At 47.7% G+C, this 22138-nt stretch overlaps 1 protein-coding gene across 3 annotated transcripts in view; it reads right to left on the minus strand.

Annotated features, from left to right (window-relative positions):
* Positions 1 to 22138, minus strand: part of fat2 (FAT atypical cadherin 2) — a 117469-nt gene that overhangs the window by 1224 nt on the left and 94107 nt on the right. For 2 of the 3 annotated variants that reach the window (XM_054793106.1, XM_054793105.1), the window contains 7 exons: positions 21928 to 22128; positions 19913 to 20067; positions 8376 to 8829; positions 7242 to 7395; positions 2710 to 2809; positions 2485 to 2636; positions 1654 to 1931 (listed from right to left, as the gene is read on the minus strand). In XM_054793106.1, coding sequence (XP_054649081.1) covers positions 1654 to 1931; positions 2485 to 2636; positions 2710 to 2809; positions 7242 to 7395; positions 8376 to 8829; positions 19913 to 20067; positions 21928 to 22128 — 1494 coding nt within the window. Of the gene's footprint in view, positions 1 to 1653; positions 1932 to 2484; positions 2637 to 2709; positions 2810 to 7241; positions 7396 to 8375; positions 8830 to 19912; positions 20068 to 21927; positions 22129 to 22138 lie in introns of those variants that run through there. The other variant, XM_054793107.1, reaches the window with a different exon arrangement.

The following is a 22138-nucleotide window of genomic DNA, read 5'->3' on the forward strand; positions in this document are numbered from 1 at the left end:
AGGAAGGAAGGAATGAGGAAGGGAGGGATGAAGGAAGGAAGGAAGGAAGGAATGAGGGAGGAGGAAGGAAGAAGAAAGAAGGAAGGAACAAGAAGGAAGGAAGGAAGGAAGGAAGGAAGGAAGGAGGGAAGAAGCAAGAAGGTAGGAAGAAAGAATAAGGGAGAAAGAAGTAGTGAAGAAGGATGGAGGAAAGAATGAAGAGGGAGGAAGGTCGAAAGCATGAAGGAAGGAAGAAAGGTAGGAAGGAGACAAAGAGAGAAAGCAGGTGAAGAAGGGAATGGAAGGAGGAGGGGATGGGAGGGAGGTGCATACTACACATTCCTCCGGAAGTAAGTAGAGCGTGTACACGGAGTACCCATGACGGAGTATTCCAGAAGTTGAGGTCTGTTAAAAGCAGGAGCTGCTATGATGTGTTGTGATGTCTCGCATGTGACTTCCTGTCTATGCTTGTTCATGGCTGCTGGGGAGGCGGGGTCGTCCACGTGTAACATCCTCTCATCGAGTGAGAGAGGAAGTAGAAGACGACAGCCAGCTAAAAGACAGGAAGCTGCTCAGGGAAAGCAGAAAGAGGGTCAAAGGTCGTCCAATGGAAAGGATGGCGACTCCAGGCTGAAGAGGACGTTGTGACACGAGTGCTTTCTTTGCCCCCAGTTGGTGAGAGTGCAAACTCCCTCCCCCCTCAGCAGCCGCTCAAGGCCTCATGAAATGTTGCGTTATGCAAATGACTCGTTTGCGTTCAGTGAAACCAACGCGTGACAGCAGCTGCTGACCCCCGCCTGCAATTCATCACTCAAATTGTGCGTAAGATAGGAATATAACAGCCCTAATTAGTGTCCAAATGCGGCGCTGTGCGGCCGGCGGGTCGGCTCCAGGTTCGGGCTGCTGACTTTTGATAATGGAGGACACTCAGCTTCAAACTTCCTGTTTGTTTTTAAAGTCGTAAAAACAAGTCAGCAGCCAGAACAGTTAGCATAAAGAACATGTTAACAGCTAAACACTAACCAGCACACTAAACTGGGGGTGGGCTCAAGAACAAGCTTTTTATTGTGCAACTCTTCCAAGTGACAACTAATAGTTGACTTATTTGAATGCAGGTGCTAACACACACCCGTCTTCCGTGGTTACGGCGTACTCCCAGAAATGATACTGTGCAAAAAGAACAGAGTAATACTTAGTTGGGGGGATTCTTTGGTGGAAGAATACGTAGTCGGACGAATAAGTAGTCGAAAAAATACAACGCTGGATGAATAAGTAGTCAGAAGAATACATAGGCAGACAACTACGTGGTCGAAACAATACGTAGTCGGACCAACAAGTAGTGGGAAGAATACAAAGTAGGAGGAACAAGTAGTCGGAATAACATGTGGTGGGAAGGAATCGAGTGGGAAGGATGCGTACATGGAAGAATACTGTACATGGCTGGATGAGTACATTGTCGGAAGAATACGACCGAGGACAAATATGCGGTTGCAAGAATACGTGGTCGTACGAATACAGAGATAGAAGAACACGCAGCCAAAATACACTGAGACAGGACAACGTTGCTACTTCACAAAGTTGAGCACAAAGAAGCAGGGGGGGGGGGGAGCCACAGTGTCACGAGACAAAAGAAGCGTAACCTGAGTGTGGCGTGCATGTCACCTCCTAAAGTACCTTCATAGTCAAGGTCCCAGTGGTTCTTTTTGACTGAGTCGTTGTCGGAGCTGGACGGAGGTCTGACGGGCAGGTTGGGGGCCACGCTGCATACCGCCGGACTGTGAGGTTTGGAGGAAGAGACTGCGCCCCCCGAGCTGATGTGGCTACGTGGGCGCAGTGACCTGAAGGGCGAGTGGTCCAGGTCGTTGGTGGGAGCCCCCATGGAGTTGAGCTCCATAGGAGGGACGTCCTGGTCGCCAGCTTTCAGGCTCTTGGCCAAACTGGACGGAAAATAACTGAAACAATCCAGAAAGCATAGAAAACAACTGATTAGACATTTCATTTATTCACCATAGAGGTTGAAAATGAAATTGGTGAATGACAGTGGAACCCGTCAGCGCCCCTCAGAGTGGCTGATTCACGTTGACTTCATCATCGCCCCATTTCTCACAGAAATGAAACCTAAGATCAAATTTTGCGTTGACAAAAGCGGCTGACCACGTATGTAGATGGTGACTTGAGGGTTGGGGTAGGGTAGGATTAGGGTTAGGGCTAGGTTTAGGGTTACCTACCTAAGCCTAACTTCAAACCTTTAAGTCAACATCTACAAAAGGGTCGGGTAGGATTAGGATTAGGGTTACCTACCTAACCCTAACCCTAACCCTACCCCCCCTGCTAACCCTAACTCTAACCCTAACCCTACCCCCCCCCCCATAACCCTTGACATCTCCATGCATCTAAACAGGCTTCCACTGTATAGAAGTCTCGCTGCTTTCTGAGGTCATTATGGTCTGTCTCCTGTTTAACCTGGACGCACTAAAAAACATGCTGATGATTTGATGAGGTTACCCGTTGGAGTCCTGCACGCAGACAGCCTTCTTCTTCTTCTGCTGCTGAACGTGGCGTTTTCTGACGCAGACAAAGATGGCAACCAGCAGCAGCAGGCCGAGCACGCTGCCGCCAATCTCCATGATCTCCACATAGCCCACCACGGGAGACACCTGAGGACGGACGGCAGACGTCGGTCACGTCACATACAACATGTTGTGTCGGAGGACCTGATAGAGGACTGACCTGGGGCAGGGGGTCGCAATGGAAGGAACCATCAGAAAGTTTGCAGTGGAAGCCTCCGGGACACGGATTGGGAGAGCAGACATCCACCAGATTGTGACACCTGGAGGACAACAGTAAGAAAATGGATGAATGAAAAAATAATAATCCCGCAGCTGTTGTCCATTAATCACATCTGAATCTGTTGAAACATTAAACATTTAAAGTTACATGTGAACCATGTGTGTGATGCAGCACGTATCCAAGGAACGACAACATTCATGATGTTTTCATGCACACAACATTCATCTATTAAGCAGAATATATTATTTTTTATATATTTCTATGTATATATTTCTATGTACTTCTAGCAGCTGCATATGGATCACACGTAAAGCAACATCTCAAGGTCATAGAAACATCTTGCCATAAATGGTCAACCAACAGTAGGATCTTCTCACGCCTCACACAGCTTCCATCATCGTTGGCCAGAAGTCAACATTGTTATCCATGTGTTACCTTTCTGTGTGCTGAGCTGTGAACCGCTACCTTCTTCACTTCCATCCATGTGCTCATGAAGCGATATTGTAGACCAGTGTGTCCCGCGTCCACATTGCCAGGCATGTGCTTTCATGGGTTTATAGACGTACATGGCGGAATATGAAGTGGCTATTGAGCATACTCACTGCTCAGATGGCAAAGGATTGTGGGACGTCCGGCATGACGTGGAAAGGAGGTGTTGAGGAGTCAAATGTAACAGTGATACCCTTTAAGACTTTGATATTATGCCTTCCAAACCATCAACACTAACGTTTTCACACCAGTTTAGTTAAACCTCGGTTTTGTACGCCCAAGTTTACGTGTGATTTAGCTTTTGTCCATTTTTTTTTTGCCAAAATTTTACCTTGCTTTTGATAGTGCGCATAAGGAACGAGTGGATCTTCGCTGTACCTTATTGTTCTGTGAAATTGATCATTTGTTATTTCCCTTCTGGCAGCACCAATGCAAACACGTCTTGTCTTAAATACAATAGAAGCTTAATTTGAGGGTTTCAGACAGTCAGCGGTGTAAAACAAAGACATCATGCTAACGCATCCTAAGGGACTTTTTTCCATCCATCCATCTTCCGCTTGCCCAAGGTTAGGACTACGCAGGGAAGGCCAGACTTCCCTCTCTCCGGCTACTTCTTCTAGCGGAGGCGTTCCCAGGCCAGCTGAGAGACATAGTCTCTCCAACGTGTCCTGGGTCTTCCCTGAGGCCTCCTACCAGTTGGACATGCCTTGAACAAGTCCCCAGGGAGGCGTCCCGGCGGCATCCTGACCAGATGCCCGAGCCACCTCATCTGGCTCCTCTCAATGCGGAGGAGCAGCGGTTCTACTCCTGGTTTTTGCCAAACGACAGTGCTTCTCACCTTATCTCTAAGGGAGAGCCCAGCCACCCTACAGAGGAAACTCATTTTGGCCGCTTGCACTCGCCATCTTGTCCTTTCGGTCCCTACCGAAATCTCATGACCATAGGTGAGGGTAGGAACGTAGATGGACCGCTAAATTGAGAGCTAACCATAACCCTTTTCACCACAACCGGCCGAGACAGAGTCCGCATTGCTGCAGACTCCAATCGCCCCGGTTGATCTCCCATTCCATCCCCGTGGTACTTAAACTACTCCACTTCGGGCAGGATCTCATCCCCGACCAGCAGACGACACGCCACCCTTGGGGAGAACCACAGACAAATGAAATATTAACTTGATGGACGGGCATGCATGCGTTAGGTCAGTCTTCCTATGTGGATGGACGACTTCCTGCTGCACAAAAGTCGTGATTCCCCCGCTGCGATGGAGGTGGGAACCTGCGTGTGACGCACACGATGACAAACACTGATAGAGCAATGATTACCACACACTGTGTGCGTGTGTGTGTGTTGTAATTCACTTAATCGCCCCCTCCACGTCCCACAGCTAATGTGTTATTCCACTGAAGACGAGCAGTAATATGCAAATGAGCTCACAGCTTCAATCACCTATACAAGGAAATCTGCATATTCCTGCTATAGGATGCAGGTGTGTGCACGGTGTGCACATGAGAGCGCATTTAATGAGGCTGGTGATGAGTTGGGAGTTTGGACGGGACGTGGAATCACAACCAGCTGCTCCACTCACGCTTTGCATGTTAACAACATGCAACAGTGGAACTTCCCTCAGACAACTTCAGCCAGCACACTGTGGGTACTAAGCTCCTGAGTGCAGACATTTTGGCACCCTAACCCAAGCCATGTCATTACGCACTTATATGCACTTGCACACAATATTTACCCGCTTCTTCGTCTCTCCTTTTTAGTGGTGATTTGCAACCACTCCAGGCAACCCCTCCGCTTCCGTTTCGTAGCCAAGAGCGTGACCATTGAGGGCGGTGAGTGTCCATCACTGCACACTCACCATTTTGACTGTTTTGAGTGTTTGACTGTTTGTCAGTGTGAATGCATTTTTGCACTCAAAAGACTAAGTGTACAAATGCAAGTCCAACATCTCAATAGACAGCTAGACTGTATGTAAGTGTTGGGACGGATACTAGAAGGAGAACGTGAAGAAAATGTGGAGTTAGAACAGCTTCCAATCTTCTGAAATGACTTTCTTCAAGAGTTTGTCTCTGAGAATGTGTTGGACTCGCTCTCACTCGAGAGAAGAGGGCGCGCAGAGAGGTCAATGTCAGCTGACCGAACGATGGCAGCCGCACGATCTTTTACCTCTCGTCTTGGAAGGACAGTCAGGAGTCATGCAGAAGTGATTATGAGGCGGGAACAGAACATTAAAGCTTGGAGAGGTTCTGGAGGGGAAAAGTCATCCACCTCCATTCCAATCACGTCACACGCACACGCACACACACACACGCCAAACGTGATGGTTGTCCTCAGTGGTGATTAAGTGCAGACCACCACGTGAATATTTTAATTGTTTAACAGTAGATAGCTTTTATATTTTTATGTTTTTACTTTCTACCCCTAATGATAACCCTACCCCTGAGATAACCCTAACCCCAATCCTAAACCTGACACTGATGCTAACGCCAGCTCTGAGATAACGCTAACTCTGCTGCTAACCCTAACCATAACCGTCACACTGATGCTAACCCTAACCCTGAGCTAACGCTAACCCTAACTATAATCCAGGTCTGTTTTTGTTGTTGGTTGGTAGCGCTAAAGCACTTAACAAAACTTTGATTTGTGTTGGACTATGCACCGGTAAATAACCTTCTAAATATGCGCAAAAGGGCGTCAAATTGTGCTATGTAACAATACAAATGCTAAAGACATTTTTTGACATTGTCCTTAATTTCTCTCAACATAATTCATGAATCTTCAAAATATTCAAGCATATCTTTGTTGTCCAATGTCTGTCTCCAAATTTGAATATATTTCTTTTAATCTGAAAACCTAAGAAAATTAATATTTCTTAGATTAATTGCGGGAATTCTGACAGCGTCGTGTTGTCCAAAATTGCATGACTGGAATACATGCATTTGCATATTAAAGTAAGTATGCAAACATGCACTTATGCACTCAGAAGTCTAAGTACACAAATGTGCACTTATACACTCAAAAGACTACGTTTAAGTATGCCTATGTGCACTTATGCACTAAAAAGACTAAGTGTAAGTACACAAATGTGCACTTTTGCTCTCAAAAGTCTTAGGTATGCAAATGTGCACTTATGACTCAAAAGACTACGTCTAAGTATGCGAATGTGCACTTCTGCACTAAAAGTGTAAGTATGCAACTGTGCACTAATGCACTGAAAGGATGACGTTTCAGTATGCAAATGTGCATTGCTTATGCACTCAATGAAAAGTGTAAGTACACAAGTGTGCACTTGTGCACTCATGAATAAGTGTAAGTACACAATGTGCACCTATGCACTCAAAATACTAAGTGTATAAAAGTGAGAATTTATGCACTAAAAATACTAAATTTAAGTACAACAGTGTGTACTTATGCTCTTCAAGTGTACGTATGCAAATGTGCAGAGACTAAGTGCACTAACTGAGACACAGCCTAGGTGTGTGTGTGCACGTGCGTGTGTAGGGGTGTGTGTGTGTGCACGTGCGTGTGTAGGGGTGTGTGTGTGTGCATGTGCGTGTGTAGAGGTGTGTGTGTGTGCATGTGCGTGTGTAGAGGTGTGTGTGTGTGCATGTGCGTGTGTAGGGGTGTGTGTGTGTGCATGTGCGTGTGTAGAGGTGTGTGTGTGTGCATGTGCGTGTGTAGGGGTGTGTGTGTGTGCATGTGCGTGCGTAGGTGTGTGTGTGTGTGTGCATGTGTGTGTGTAGAGGTGTGTGTGCATGTGTGTGGTGGTTGGCGCCCACTTTGCAGCAAGCAATGCCACCACCTACGGGGCCGCAGTGGAACATCACCACCTGACAGGACGGACATGTGTTTGGCTTTGCCGGAGGTTACTTTTCAAATCTCTTTCAGTCCTAATTTGCCACCAAAGTGCAAACTTTGAGTTGTGGGTTGTTGGACAAGCGACCATGAGAAGACGTTGATCATGTGTTCAGCATGTTTACCCTGCGTCGGCGCGCTCCTGCGTGCAGTTGCACATGTAGCCTTGGTCTTTGGGCACGCACACTCGGCCGTCGGTGCACGGCTGAGAGGCGCACGGGTTGTTGCCTCTCTGGCAACGCGAGCCGTGGAAGAGTCCCACACACACGCAGCGAGCCTCTGGAAAGCAATGAAGACATAAGAACACAATGATGATGATGGTGTTTGTCCACATTATTCAACATGTGCTGCCTTTAAGTGCAAATGGGGGGGTGGTTGTGTTTTTTGGTGACACCTAGTGGCAGCAATGATTGACTGAGTTGAGCTTGTGCCGCAGTCAGGCACACAAACAGAAATGTGCAGAGCATACTGGACCCTTTTTGTAAGAGAATATTACCAGTGCATCAGGTGTCTGTAAGTAATGTGCAACTATAATGATAATGATAATGATAATGATAATAATAGTAATGATAAGGATTGAGAAATGTGCTGTTTTAGGCAGCAGTGCTTGGAGATTGAAGCTGCTGCGTCAGCCACCGACTAACTAAATACACATTTTCATTCAGTTTTGAAAGCAAAAAATGAAGTTTTGGTGTTTGATCGTTTCTACACGCCAGGATACGTCCAGGCGTAACAATCCAAACAAACAAAGTAGCTTATCGTATGAATTAGATATCTTAAAACATAACAAAACAACTTTTTATGGAGACTTTTTTCTTTTCCGTTTCTGTTTTTCTGCCTTTGGACACCCCAGCTTGAACGTTCCAGTCTTCATGCTGAAGGAGCTCGGTGGCGCCACCTGAGAAAGTGACGAGACTTGAAAGGTGCAGGTGATCTTCATTATCCTTGAGGACGCTCTGCATGAATTGCAAAGCAAGCTGCTATCTCTGACAAGGAGTGATGGGCGAGGCCCAATTAGCGATAAGCTGGAATGCTAATGAAGGTCAGAGCGGGACGCCAGCAGCGATCTCAGCCCGAAGAGTTGCTTCGGTGGGATGAAATATTTTCCTGCTATCAGGATGCTTCCTGAGGAATCCACGGCAGCAAAAGAAGGACACGTGTCATGCTTTGACTTGCGTCTGACTTGCGATGACACTTTCCTTCTTTTTAGTGGACTTTTTGTCTCAAAGCTTCCATTTTGTGCAAAAGACGTCTCTCACCTCCACTGGGGTCCTCCTGGCAGGTGCCTCCATTTTGGCAGGGGTTGGTGTCGCAAACGCCCCCCGTGCTGCAGCACTCGTACACCCCAAACACTCTCCTTTTGCCGGGCCCCACCCACTCCGGTGCATCCCCCACTCTGATTGGCTCCCCGTTGACCTCCAGGTGCTCCAGGCAGCCATCAAATCTTCCTGGCCGACCTCCGGGAGGGGCGGAATCCTGGTGGCGGTCGGAGGCGAACAGCAAAGTGCCGTGGGGGCGCATCATGCGGCACGGCGCCGCCAGGCCAGCGGACACTGGAGGCTGCTGGTCCAAGGTCAGCCTCAAGGACGCGGGTTGGACCTCCAGCAGGACGCGGTGCCAGCGGCCGTCCGACACGGCGTGGGACCTCAGTGCCAGACGTCCGGGAGCGAGGACTCTGCAGCTGAAGACAAAGTGAAGTTGGCCGCCGCTCACCTGAGGGGGGAAGGTGAAGGTCGTGAGACAATAAAGTTGTTAATGAACAAATCGATGCTAAACGCCTTGAAAGGCGCCGTCTTTGGAAAGCACAGACTGCTCAATGTGGATAAGATCTGCTCAAGTCTTATCAGACACGGCCGAGATGAAGATTAATCTTCCTCTTTTCTCCTACAGCAGAAGTAACGTAACATCACACGTTTCACATCACGTAGCAGCACAGCAGGACACAACAAAACATGAAACACTCAAACTTCCATTTGACATTAGAAACACAGCAATCCCTCTTTTATGGCGGCTCACTGCTTCCAGACATTCCAGCATAGAAAACCTGTTTACCGCCTTATAAGTACGCTTGTTAACATGATTAGAGCCCTCTACACATGACCTAACACCCCTATATTCACCTTTACACTCCTACTACCCAATATAGTAGACATAATAAGAGAAAATAAGACATATAAAACATAGAAAACCTGTTTACCACCTTCTAAGTACGCTCGTTAACATGATTAGAGCCCTCTAGACATGACATAACACCCCTATAGTCACCTTTACACTACTATTACCCAATATAGTAGACATAATAAGAGAAAATAAGACATATAAAACATAGAAAACCTGTTTACCGCCTTCTAAGTACGCTTGTTAACATGATTAGAGCCCTATAGACATAAAATAACACCCCTATAGTCACCTTTACACTTCTATTACCCAATATAGTAGACATAATCAGAGAAAATAAGATATAAATAAGACATAATATATAATAAGTCATATTAGCATTGGGAGAGTCCCTTGCTGTTGTTCTGTTTTTACTTCCTGTTCTGTACAGTACTTCCTGTGGTGGCTATTGTCTCATCAGTGTAACATTACTGATACCTAGTGACCAGTGTAGAATACTACATACTGTATGTCTTCGAATGTGTCTTCTTAATGCCTTATATTTGTATTTTACGTCCTTTAGCCATTTTTATGCTTGAAAAAACTGCCTCTCAGCTTTAAGATGTAGGTGGAAAAGTGGATTATTAGCATCAACTTCAGTCTTTGCTTTCTTTTTTCCCATTTTTGCTGTTTCTTTTCATTTAATAATATTTCAAATATTGCAACTTTCTTCTCTCAACCTAATTTTGCAAAAACTTTAACTTTCTTTGTTTCTCAAAATAGTACAAAAAATAAGGTATTTTTTCTTTGATATTCCAACTCTGTGCTACTAAAATGACATTTCTTTTCTTCATAATCTTATGTCATTATTCTTGGAAAATTAAGATGACTTTGTCCTTAGAGTACAACATTTTTCTGTGAATATTTTGACTTTATTCTTGTAAAATGTATAATTATAACTTTTACCACCCGGTAATTTTCCGACAATGACAACTTTATTTGTTGTTGTGTTTGTTTGTGATGATATGACGACTTTAAAAAAGAAGTATGAATATTTCAACGGTATGCTACTAAAATGGTGTTATTTTCCTCGTAATATTACCACCTTGGTCTCGTAAAATTACACATTTTTCTCCAGTTTTTTCTCCTCCTATTTTGATTTGATTCTTGTAAAACTGCTGTTTTTTTCAGTTTTCTTGTTAAATTCTATTTTTGGATAGCTGAGATGTGGTTAAACACAGCAACAATAGGCCATGTGAGTTACTCGTTCCGATATTGGTGGAAAGCGTCAGAAAGGTGTCGTCTATGTCCGACATGATTGGCGTGCAGACACCATTGGGGTCTCGTACTGTGGATGTTCTTTATGACAAGGATGTGTTCACACCCCCCCGTGAATACCTTTGTGACGTGTTTCAGCATTGACTTCCTGTCCCACTGTAGTCTGAGGTCCTGACTGTATGTCCTGATATGGGCACATACGTGAATGCTGCCGCTGATGTAAGCTCATGTATGATGACAGCTGGTTGCTATGGCGCCAAGGCTCGTAGGCTGAAGGTCAGCCTTCGTGACTGACTGGGCTAAACGGAGCAGACGCCTTTGGAGGGACGACCAAACCGAATCATCTTGTGATGTCACGATTTGGCTTGTGGACGTCGGCTGTCGGTTTGCTGCTGGGGCTGGAGCGGCAAATGTGTTGGAGCTACCATTTCATGGATTGCTTTGCTAATGACAGCAATCTTTCTTCAGCGATTACTTCTCCCTGTGAGTACTGATTTGATGGTTTGCTGCTCGGGAGATGTCCACTTTCACAGGTGGGGAATCTTTGTGTGCACTTGGTGGCAGTAAACACGTGGTAATGCTCATCACTGGTGATGCTACACATGAACTTTTATGTTGCATTTCATTCATGTCTGTCTGATGGCGGCTTGCGTCAGCTTCCAGGATTTGCGGCGTCATAAAAAGAGCCAATAAACATCGCAGTGCCTTCTTGTGAGAGGGATCTTCTTGCGTGCTTCACTTATTATGACAGAAAAGCAACCACGTTGGCGACCACACTAACTCATCATCACGCAAAAATGCATTCATTTTGCATCCACTATAGATTTATTTCATGTACATAACATCATATCATATAATACTATTTCCATCTATGAATTGTCATACATTTGTATTTCTATTCATACTGTATACTGTATGTAGTGTATATGTATTTCACTGAAAAAGATCCAGTTCTAAAGTATGAATATATGTCATTCCAATGGTAATGAATATGATTATAATGTAGTATAATGATCTGTAATCTATCCATCCATTTCTAGGCCTATCCCAGCTGACTTTGGGCAAGAGGCGGGTACACCCTGGCAGTGTAATATACACTATGTCGTATGACACTCATATAACTCATTATACTCATTATAGTATTCCCATATTCATTGAATAATAATATAATCATACATATATGTACTATTTATAAGTATGTTATATACATCAAATATGATATAAATTCGACTTTTTCTTTAAATGGACTCTATTTGTCACACCTTGCTGTGACTATACTGGTATGTTTGGGTCATTGTTGACTGTCACTGTTTTGGTGCATTTACTCAGGCTGATGTTTTGCATTCAGACCCTGGTCCCTCCTGCCTGGGGCGGAGCTGCGGGATGTGCTGCAGCTGCTCATCATTAACTAACCTACTTATACTCACCTGTTGCTGTTTCCGGCACTCAGCTATTCCTCCGGATCACTAGGCTACACCACGCTTCCAAGTCCTTCTCCTGAGCAGTCCTGCTACATGTCCCGTAGCTCCTTCCAGCCTGGTACAGTTTCTCTCTTTTTGTCGCGGTGCCCTTTTGAGTTTTCTTATTGCACCGTTGTTTTTTGTTCTGACCGGTAACAGAGACTATTAAAGCCTGTCCTACAACCTCTTTTGTCTTTTGCATCTTGGGATCCATTACAAACTGCTTTCCTGCGCACGCCGCGCAACAGAATAGCTGAGTCAATACTATGGATCCCGCGGAGGATGAAAGTGTGAGAATGGCGCTCCGAGCTCATGGCCAGCGTATCAGCCACCACGAGCAAACCCTTAACGAGCTAACCACACTCGTCCGGGAGCTGCACGCCCAGCTGGCAGGTGCACCTCCCGCCGTCTCTGCCGACCACACGCCGCTCGCCGCCGGAGGCACGGACATCGCCGTACCGGCCACTTATTCATCACGGGAGCCCAGCATTCCCCATCCAATGCGCTATGAAGGGGATTTTGGACAGTGCCAGCTCTTCATTCACCAGTGCTCCCTAGTCTTTTCACAGCAGCCGCACACCTACACAACAGATGCAGCCAGGGTGGCGTACATGCTCAGCCTACTCTCCGGCCGGGCGGCCAGATGGGCAATGGCGGTGTGCGACTCCAAGCCGGAATTGTGTTCCAGTATGCCTCTCTTCGTCACTGAACTTCGGAGTGTCTTCGATCACCCGTTGAGAGAACGAGAAGCAGGAAGCCGCCTTCTCGTGACACGTCAAGGCTCCTCGTCAGTGGCGGATCACTCCATCTCCTTCCGCATTTTGGCGGCTGAAAGCGGCTGGAATGACAAGGCACTAAGAAGCGCGTACCGGGCAAGCCTCAGCTCGCGCCTACAGGATGAGCTGGCCTCCCGGGACGAGACCCAGACGTTGGAGGAGCTCATCATGCTGTCCATTCGCCTGGACAACCGTTTACGGGAACGCAGCGCTCAGCGGAGGGCGGAGCCTTCCGAATCGACACGTCAGCTCCCTCTTCCACCTCCAGGGGGCCTCCCTGCACCGCTCCTTCCCCCCTCCTCCAGTTGTGGATTGCCACCAGAGGATGTCGCTGTACCCATGCAGCTGGGAGGCAGTCGCCTTTCTTCAGCTGAGAGGAGTCGACGGCTTCGTCTGCGGCTGTGCCTGTATTGCGGGAGCGCAGCACACCTCATCTCCCACTGCCCGGTTCGACCCGCCAGACAGCGCTCCTCTTCCACCGGGGACATTCCTCAACAGTCGCCATCGGTGTCACCAGCGTCTGCTGCTCCTTCGGCTATGGTGGGTCGACTTCAGGTGGAAGGTATGCTATCATGGTCAGGGGGAGCATGCCCGGTTAGTGCGTTTATTGACTCAGGAGCGGACGAGAATTTTATTGACTGTGATTTTGTAAAGACTTGGAATATTCCCACTATAGAGCTAATGAATCACAAGAATGTCCGTTCGCTCGATGGACGTCTCCTGGCTAATATCACCCATCAAACCCGCACCCTATCGTTGCTTCTTTCGGGTAACCATCGCGAGGTTATTAATTTCTTTCTCATGCCTTCGCGCTCAGCACCGCTTGTACTCGGGCTACCATGGCTTCGCCAGCATGGTCCCGGCATAGACTGGAAAACATTAATGATTTCGAATTGGAGTACATTCTGCCATAGTCACTGCCTTCGCACCGCATCTTCTCCCGCTCCTCCGGTTAAGTCTCTACCTGTTACCCCTCCTGACCTGTCCTTGGTTCCTAGGGAGTACCACTCCATTAGCGATGTCTTTTCTATTGACCGAGCCATGACACTTCCACCTCACCGCCCATATGACTGTACCATAGATTTATTACCTGGTTCACCACTACCTTCGTCCCGGTTGTACAATATCTCTCAACCCGAACACCGAGCCCTGGAGGAGTACATTTCCACCGCCCTGGCCGCTGGCCATATCCGCCCTTCTTCCTCCCCTCTCGCGGCCGGATTTTTTTTTGTTAAAAAGAAAGACGGTTCGTTGCGGCCATGCATCGACTTCCGCGCCCTCAATAAGATCACAGTTAGGAATAAGTACCCCCTTCCCCTTCTCAATTCTGCTTTTACTTCACTGCATGACGCCGTAATTTTCACAAAATTAGATCTGCGCAACGCCTATCATTTGGTGCGCGTGAGAGAGGGGGATGAATGGAAGACGGCCTTTAATACACCACTCGGGCATTTTGAGTATTTGGTGATGCCGTTTGGGCTTACCAATGCCCCGGCCGTCTTCCAGTGCCTTATTAACGACATTTTGCGGGACTTTATTGGCCGTTTTGTATTCGTTTACTTGGACGACATCTTAATTTTTTCCCCTTCCATGTCCTTACACATTCAGCAGGTGCGAATGGTCCTTCAAAGACTCCTGGAGAACCAGTTATTTGTTAAGCCCCAGAAGTGTACGTTCCATGCATCCTCAGTATCTTTTCTGGGATTTATTGTGGAGAAGGGTCAACTTAAACCTGATCCTGCCAAGATCCAGGCAGTGGTCGAGTGGCCCACTCCTATATCAAGGAAGCTGTTGCAGAGGTTCCTGGGGTTTGCTAATTTTTACCGCCGTTTTATACGGAACTTTAGTAAGGTAGCAGAACCTCTGAATAAGCTTACATCCTCCAAGCTACCCTTTGTGTGGTCGCTGGAGGCGGACCGGGCCTTCAAACGTCTTAAGGCAGCGTTTACTTCTGCTCCGGTGTTGATACATCCTAATCCTTCTATCCCTTTTTTTGTTGAGGTAGATGCGTCCGACTCAGGGGTAGGGGCCGTGCTCTCCCAGTACTCCAGCATTGATCAGAAACTGCACCCCTGCGCCTTCTTCTCCCGACGCCTGTCCCCAGCAGAGAGGAACTATGACATCGGCAACCGGGAGCTCCTGGCGGTGATACTAGCCCTTCAGGAATGGAGACATTGGCTGGAGGGCGCTACGCAGCCATTCACCATCTACACGGACCACCAGAACCTGGCCTACATCCGCGCTGCCCACCGCTTGAACCCCCGACAGGCACGGTGGGCACTCTTCTTAACCAGATTCAACTTCTGCATCACCTTTCGCCCAGGGTCACGCAACGGGAAGCCCGATGCACTATCGAGGATGTTTGCGCCCGCCGTAGAGGACTCCTCTCCGGAGACCATCCTCCCCCAGTCCCGGATCCTGGGGGCCCTCCGATGGGAGGTAGAAAGACGCGTCGCAGAGGCTTGCAAGGGTTCCCCTCCCCCAGCAGGTTGCCCTCCCAACCGACTGTTTGTGCCGGCGGCGCTTCGTTCCGAGGTGCTGATGTGGGCCCACGCCTCCAAGATTGCCTGTCATCCGGGAGCCAAGCGGACGGCCTTCCTTCTGGCCCAGCGTTTCTGGTGGCCGACCTTTCAAGCGGACACACGAAGCTTCGTTGCGGCCTGTACCAGTTGTGCCAGGAGCAAGCCCTCTCATCAGGCCCCTGCGGGATTGCTCCAACCCCTCCCCATTCCCTCTCGACCATGGACTCATGTTGCAGTAGACTTCGTCACGGGCTTACCTTCTTCCAGAGGATTTACAGTCATTCTGACGATAGTGGACAGGTTTTCCAAATGGACGCACTTTATCCCCCTCCGTAAGCTTCCCTCCTCATTGGAGACCGCCAAGTTGTTGGTCCAACACGTGGTTCGCCTTCACGGGATCCCCCAGGACGTGGTCTCCGATAGAGGCCCACAATTCTCGTCAGCTACCTGGAAAGCCTTCTGCAAGTCGCTGGGCGCCACAGCCAGTTTATCATCCGGCCATCACCCCCAGTCGAATGGACAGTCGGAACGGGCCAACCAAGATTTGGGGGCGGCACTGAGGTGCGTGTGTCACCAGCGCCCGTCTTCCTGGTCCAGCTACCTTCCATGGGTCGAATATGCACATAATACACTCGTCTGTTCCTCCACAGGCCTTTCCCCTTTCCATGTTGTCCACGGCTATCAACCCCCACTTTTTCCATCCCAGGAGGCGGGCTGTACAACCCCCTCAGTGGCAGCGTTCCTCCGCCGCGCCCACCGCGTCTGGCGCAACACTAGGGACGCACTACTACGCACCGCCAGACGCAACCAAAGACTGGCTAACCGCCGTCGTAAACCAGCCCCAAACTACAAGTCCGGTCAGAGGGTTTGGCTATCTGCCCAGGAGATCACCCTGGGGGGGGAGTCAAAGAAACTGGCCCCAAGATTCATCGGGCCCTACGAAGTGGAGCGGATGATCAACCCCGTCACAGCACGCCTTAAACTGCCAGCATCCCTCAAGTGCCACCCAGTGTTTCACGTCTCCCGCCTTAAGCCGGTGGCATCCTCCGCCTTGAATCCCCCACCTGCGCCCCCTCCTCCCGCGCAACAGATAGAGGGCCATCCGGCTTACTCAGTGAAGACCATCCTGGATGCCAGGAGGCGGGGCAGGGGGGTGCAGTTTCTGATCGACTGGGAGGGTTACGGTCCAGAGGATCGGTCATGGATTTCCCGGTCGCTCATTCTTGACAAAACACTTATTTCTGACTTCTATCGCAGGTTCCCTAACAAGCCCGGTAGTCCGCCAGGGGGCGTCCATTGACGGAGGGGGGGAATACTGTCACACCTTGCTGTGACTATACTGGTATGTTTGGGTCATTGTTGACTGTCACTGTTTTGGTGCATTTACTCAGGCTGATGTTTTGCATTCAGACCCTGGTCCCTCCTGCCTGGGGCGGAGCTGCGGGATGTGCTGCAGCTGCTCATCATTAACTAACCTACTTATACTCACCTGTTGCTGTTTCCGGCACTCAGCTATTCCTCCGGATCACTAGGCTACACCACGCTTCCAAGTCCTTCTCCTGAGCAGTCCTGCTACATGTCCCGTAGCTCCTTCCAGCCTGGTACAGTTTCTCTCTTTTTGTCGCGGTGCCCTTTTGAGTTTTCTTATTGCACCGTTGTTTTTTGTTCTGACCGGTAACAGAGACTATTAAAGCCTGTCCTACAACCTCTTTTGTCTTTTGCATCTTGGGATCCATTACAAACTGCTTTCCTGCGCACGCCGCGCAACACTATTAATTTGATATATTTTATATACATATTTATTTATTTATTTAATTATGTATTTTATTGAAAAGTAAGCATACATACAATCAATATTATATATATCAATATAATATTTAATAATAATGAACTTTTTTGCACAATGCATGTATACATATTTTTTTTACTTACATAAATATAATCTAATATAAGTTGTAGTTATCTATCTATTTTTAGTTATCTTAGGATATGATATTTATTTATTATTTGATATTTTTAAAACTAATGAATTATACCATCAATGGATGATGAATTCAATTCAACTTGTTTGCATAAAGCATGTCTACATAAAAGTATTTATTTGATACATATTAAATCTACTGTATCTGTCTTGAAATTGAATTAATGAATGAGTATATTTATTCAGGAATGAATGAATGAATGAATGAATGTATATTGATTGACTTCATTTGAAATGCTTCTGTGCTAATAATCTGTATGATGAACTATTTGCTGTATTTGGTCATTGATTATGAATTAGTGAACATAAAAGGTGAACGCTAGGAAAAATGCTTACGTTTATGTGATGCTAACGTCAGCAGTGTGAAACCACAACAGCGTAGCATGGAAGCGTGGTTGGCTTCTTCCACCGAAATGGACTCTAACCAAGCAACCGACCATTTTTCCCATAAGAAACATGAAAAGACTTGGAGGCGCATGTCAGTGACGAATGTACGCACCCAGGCAACATCTGGGCGTACATTTTTTATGTTAAAGCAAAAACACGTTAGCTGGGGTGAAGGCTGAACGGGGCTCTGCTGTATATTTGTTTTCTTCACTTTCTACCTTGGCCAGGCTGTCTTATCGTAAACGTTAGAAATCATTTACAGTTTCATGTACGTGCTAACCACCGGCACTGTGCTAGCGCTCACATCATATCTTTCTTCCGCATCTGGCCTGGGCAGCAGAGTCAACAACAGCGAATAATCGGGGGTGGCAGTGGCTCAGGAGGAGGAACGAGTCTTCCGGAAATCACGCTCCCTCCACCCAGTCACACTTCACCCACCTTGCCTCCAGTGCTGCCCACACTGTATGAATGTTTGGTGGGTTAGGGCTAGGATTAGGGTAAGATTGTGGTTAGTGGTTAGTGGTTAGTGGTTAGTGGTTAGGGTTAGGGTTAGGGTTAGGGTCAGTGGTTTTGTTAGGGCGGTGGTCAGAGAGGCCGTAGGCGCCAATTAGCCGCCACCTGTCTGTCAGACCACCTCAGGTTAGCTGTATCTACAGATGTAGTTTACCACCACCAGTGATAATGGCTTCACTTCATTGTGAAGCGCTTTGGGTGCCTTAAAAAGCGCTATAACATCTAATCCATTATTTTTATTATTATTATTGTTAGTAGCTTCCTGTGAGTTGATCCCGCTGTAAATTTAACCAAACCTTCAGGTCAGAGTGCAGTCGGACGTGCGCGGGCGTCAGGAAGCTAAGTGTCGCCGTGTTTGTGATTGACAAGAAGACTCGACAATGCCACGTGCAGGTTTCCTGGGCATCAGTGGGAGCCTCTTCATGTTTGTGCACACTCAGCGCTCCGTCCCAAATTACAAGCTTTCATGGTGGAAGCGCAGGCTGGTGTGGGACCAGCGCAGCCTCTGATGTTTTATTGATGCTCGTTTGCTAGCCTCATTCTAACAGCCCCTGCACGTGTGCTCACGGCTTCAGGTTCAGGTTCAGGTTCAGGTGCGTTTGCAGTGGGACGGACATGAGAAAAGTCCTCTGGTGAATGGATGACTGCACAGAGGGGGAGGGATGCCGAACAAATGCTGGAGGCGGAACAAGCCTAGGCCTTGTAATGTATTTTACATCAGCGAGTGCCATCTCTGCTGGGAGATGTTTGAGGAGGATTTACAGTATCAGCACAGTGGATGTGCAGCGGGCGCGGCGCCAAGGCGAGCTCCAGTGGGACCGAAAGCGGTCCTTTGCAACTTCATAAATCAACAACCCCGACTGCTGCCGGCATACGCTGAGGGAGCTTCCTGCTGCTACACACACACACACACACACACACACACACGCACACACGCACACACACACATACATACCACACACGCACACACCCCCACATACATACCACACACGCACACGCCCGCTAAGTGCAGGCGGGAGCAGCTTGGTGGTGCTAAAAGCGGCAGTGAGTGAGCACGCTGGTTTGTGGGGGCTGGTAATAAAGCCTGCCAATGGGGGATGGGCTCCTTTACACATTAGCATGCATGCCACCACCTGACAGTCAGCGTGACATCAACTCATACTCAACTGGGGGTCCTTCACGCCAACCGGCGCCCCCGTGTGGCCTGGAGGCCGTAATGAACACATTAGCTTGGCACCGCCTCAACGCACTTCTTCTTGCGCTTTTAAGGCTAAAGCACCTGTCGTACTACAATACCACTTTACTCACTTCCTCCCAGTATTACTACTTATAATATGTAATACTACTTTACTCTGAGGCTAAATTCATAATATTATGAGGGAAATCATTTTAGTGGCATAGAGTTCAAATATGAAAGAAAAAATATGTTATTTTTTAAAAGTCGTCATTTTATGAGAAACAAACAAAACAAAATAAAGTCAAGCAGTCATTTTTGGCAAATGAGGTTGCGGAGAAAATGCTAATGTTCCAAGAATAAAGTGAAACTATGATGCAAATGAAGGCATGGGGAGTAAAAAACAACAGCAACAATGGCAAAAAACGCTGTCGTTTTCACAGAAAAAGTCCAAACATCAGAAGAAAAAAGTCATATGTGAAGAAGAAAGAAAGTTGCAGTCTTATCAGAATAAAGGTGTGAATCATGGCAGTAAAACCCTAACGTCTTCATTCAAGATGATTCAGGAAGGAAAAGGATGGGAATCAAAGTGTTCTGTGAGATCTTACCTGCAAGCTTCCCCAGTCTGTGCCGTTGGCCAACACCAGCAGACCTTCTTCCCGGAAGGTTCTGAAGCTCAGGGACAGCGTGAAGTCTTGCTGGTCCTCGTCCATCCCGTGGAGGTACTTGAGGTAGGCCTGCTCTCGGAACCTCAGTGCTGACTCTGAAAAGACAGGACACACTGAGGACGCAGGCCCGCCGCTCGCTATGAAAAAAGTTCTTACAGTTTGATGTGGAACAAGAACAAGCGTTGTTGATGCTATCTCCACCATAGTGAGGATAAGTGGCATAGAAGATGGATGATGGATGGACGATGGATGGATGGATGGATGGATGGATGGATGGATGGATGGATGGATGGATGGATGATGAATGGATGTACGATGGATGGATGGATGGATGGATGGATGGATGGATGGATGGATGGATGGATGGATGGATGGATGGATGGTGGATGGATGGACGATGGACGGACAGATGGATGGATGGATCTATGGATGGATGGATGAATGGATGGATGGACGGACAGATGGATGGATGGATGATGAATGGATGGACGATGGATGGATGGATGATGGATGATGGATGGACAATGGATGGACGAACAGATGGATGGATGGATGGATGGATGGATGGACGATGAATGGATGGACGATGGATGGATGGATGGATGGATGGATGGATGTATGGATGGACGATGGATGGATGGACGATGGATGGATGGATGGATGGATGATGGATGGATGGATGGACAATGAATGGATGGACGATGGATGGTTGGATGGATGGATGGATGGATGGATGGATGGATGGACGATGAATAGATGGATGATGGATGGATGAATGGATGGATGGACAGACAGATGGATGGATGGATGGATGGATGGATGATGAATGGATGGAGGATGGATGGATAGATGGATGGATGGATGGATGGATGGATGGATGGACAGATGGATGGACAGATGGATGGATGGATGGACGGATGGATGGTTGGACGTGAACCACTTGAATTCAATCAATAACTGGAACAACTGGGATGCTCTAAAACTTTTGACCGGTAGTGTGTATTTTTTTAATGTGAAGCGGACCAATAAAAAAGAGCCGAGGGCTGCAAATGGCCCCCAGACCGCTCTTTGGACACCCCAGAAATGACCTGTGGTTGTTAGCAGTCAGTAGGATTAGCGGAGGTGCTTTGGGTTGGTGGCCTCAGAGAGGAGCCCCCACTGGTGGACATGTCAAGTTGGAGATGAGGTGACAAAGGCAAATAAAAGTATTTGATCAGAATGGGTTGAAGAAATGAAAGAAGGTTTTGGGTGTGCCAACTTCATCTGGTTGTTAAAGGAAAGACAGACGCTGACCTCACGCCTTCATTGGTGCCGCCGCTTATCGGCCCGCTCCAGTCTCTTGAGACCCAAACGCCATTGAGTGAAAAGCAGTTCCAAAACAAGCGGATAATGACTTTATTCCGTCTGCACGCCGCTAATCCTCCCAGGAATGCCCACACAAACCAACAAGATGATAACTCCGCCAGTTCACGCCAACGACCTCCCGTCAGGTAGGAGCAAGAAGCTTTACTTGTCGCCAGACGTCAAGGATCATCTCACAGCAACGCAGGAAGCGCACACCTTCATACACAGGATGTACTCTATGGAGTACACGTGTACGTACAGGATGTACTCTATGGAGTACACGTGTACGTACAGGATGTACTCCATGGAGTACACGTGTATGTACAGGATGTACTCTATGGAGTACACGTGTACGTACAGGATGTACTCTATCAAGTACTGGAAACACCTTCATACAAAGAGACACATTTACATGTACAGGATGTACAGGGTATACTCTATGGAGTATACATGTACAGGATGTACAGGGTGTACTCTATGGAGTACACATGTACAGGATGTACAGGGTATACTCTATGGAGTACACATGTACGTATAGGGTATACTCTATAGAGTGACATGTACAGGGTGTACAGGGTGTACTCTATGGAGCACTGCAAACACCTTCATACCGTTGCAGGGGCAGACGCTCTCCCAGCCGTGCGGCGGCGTGATGTAAGCCACTCTGGCGGTGGTGAAATGGGTCATCGTGTCTCCTGTCAGGTGGACGGCGTTCCTGCAGCCTCGTGGTGGACACCCGGTACCCAGACAGCCATTGTGGCTCACCCTGACAATACTCAGGCCCAAGGAGTCTTCGATGTCCGACATGATGCCTAAACGGGG

This window comes from Dunckerocampus dactyliophorus, chromosome 11, assembly GCF_027744805.1.
Source record: "Dunckerocampus dactyliophorus isolate RoL2022-P2 chromosome 11, RoL_Ddac_1.1, whole genome shotgun sequence".
In the NCBI taxonomy this organism is placed as follows: Eukaryota; Metazoa; Chordata; class Actinopteri; order Syngnathiformes; family Syngnathidae; genus Dunckerocampus; species Dunckerocampus dactyliophorus.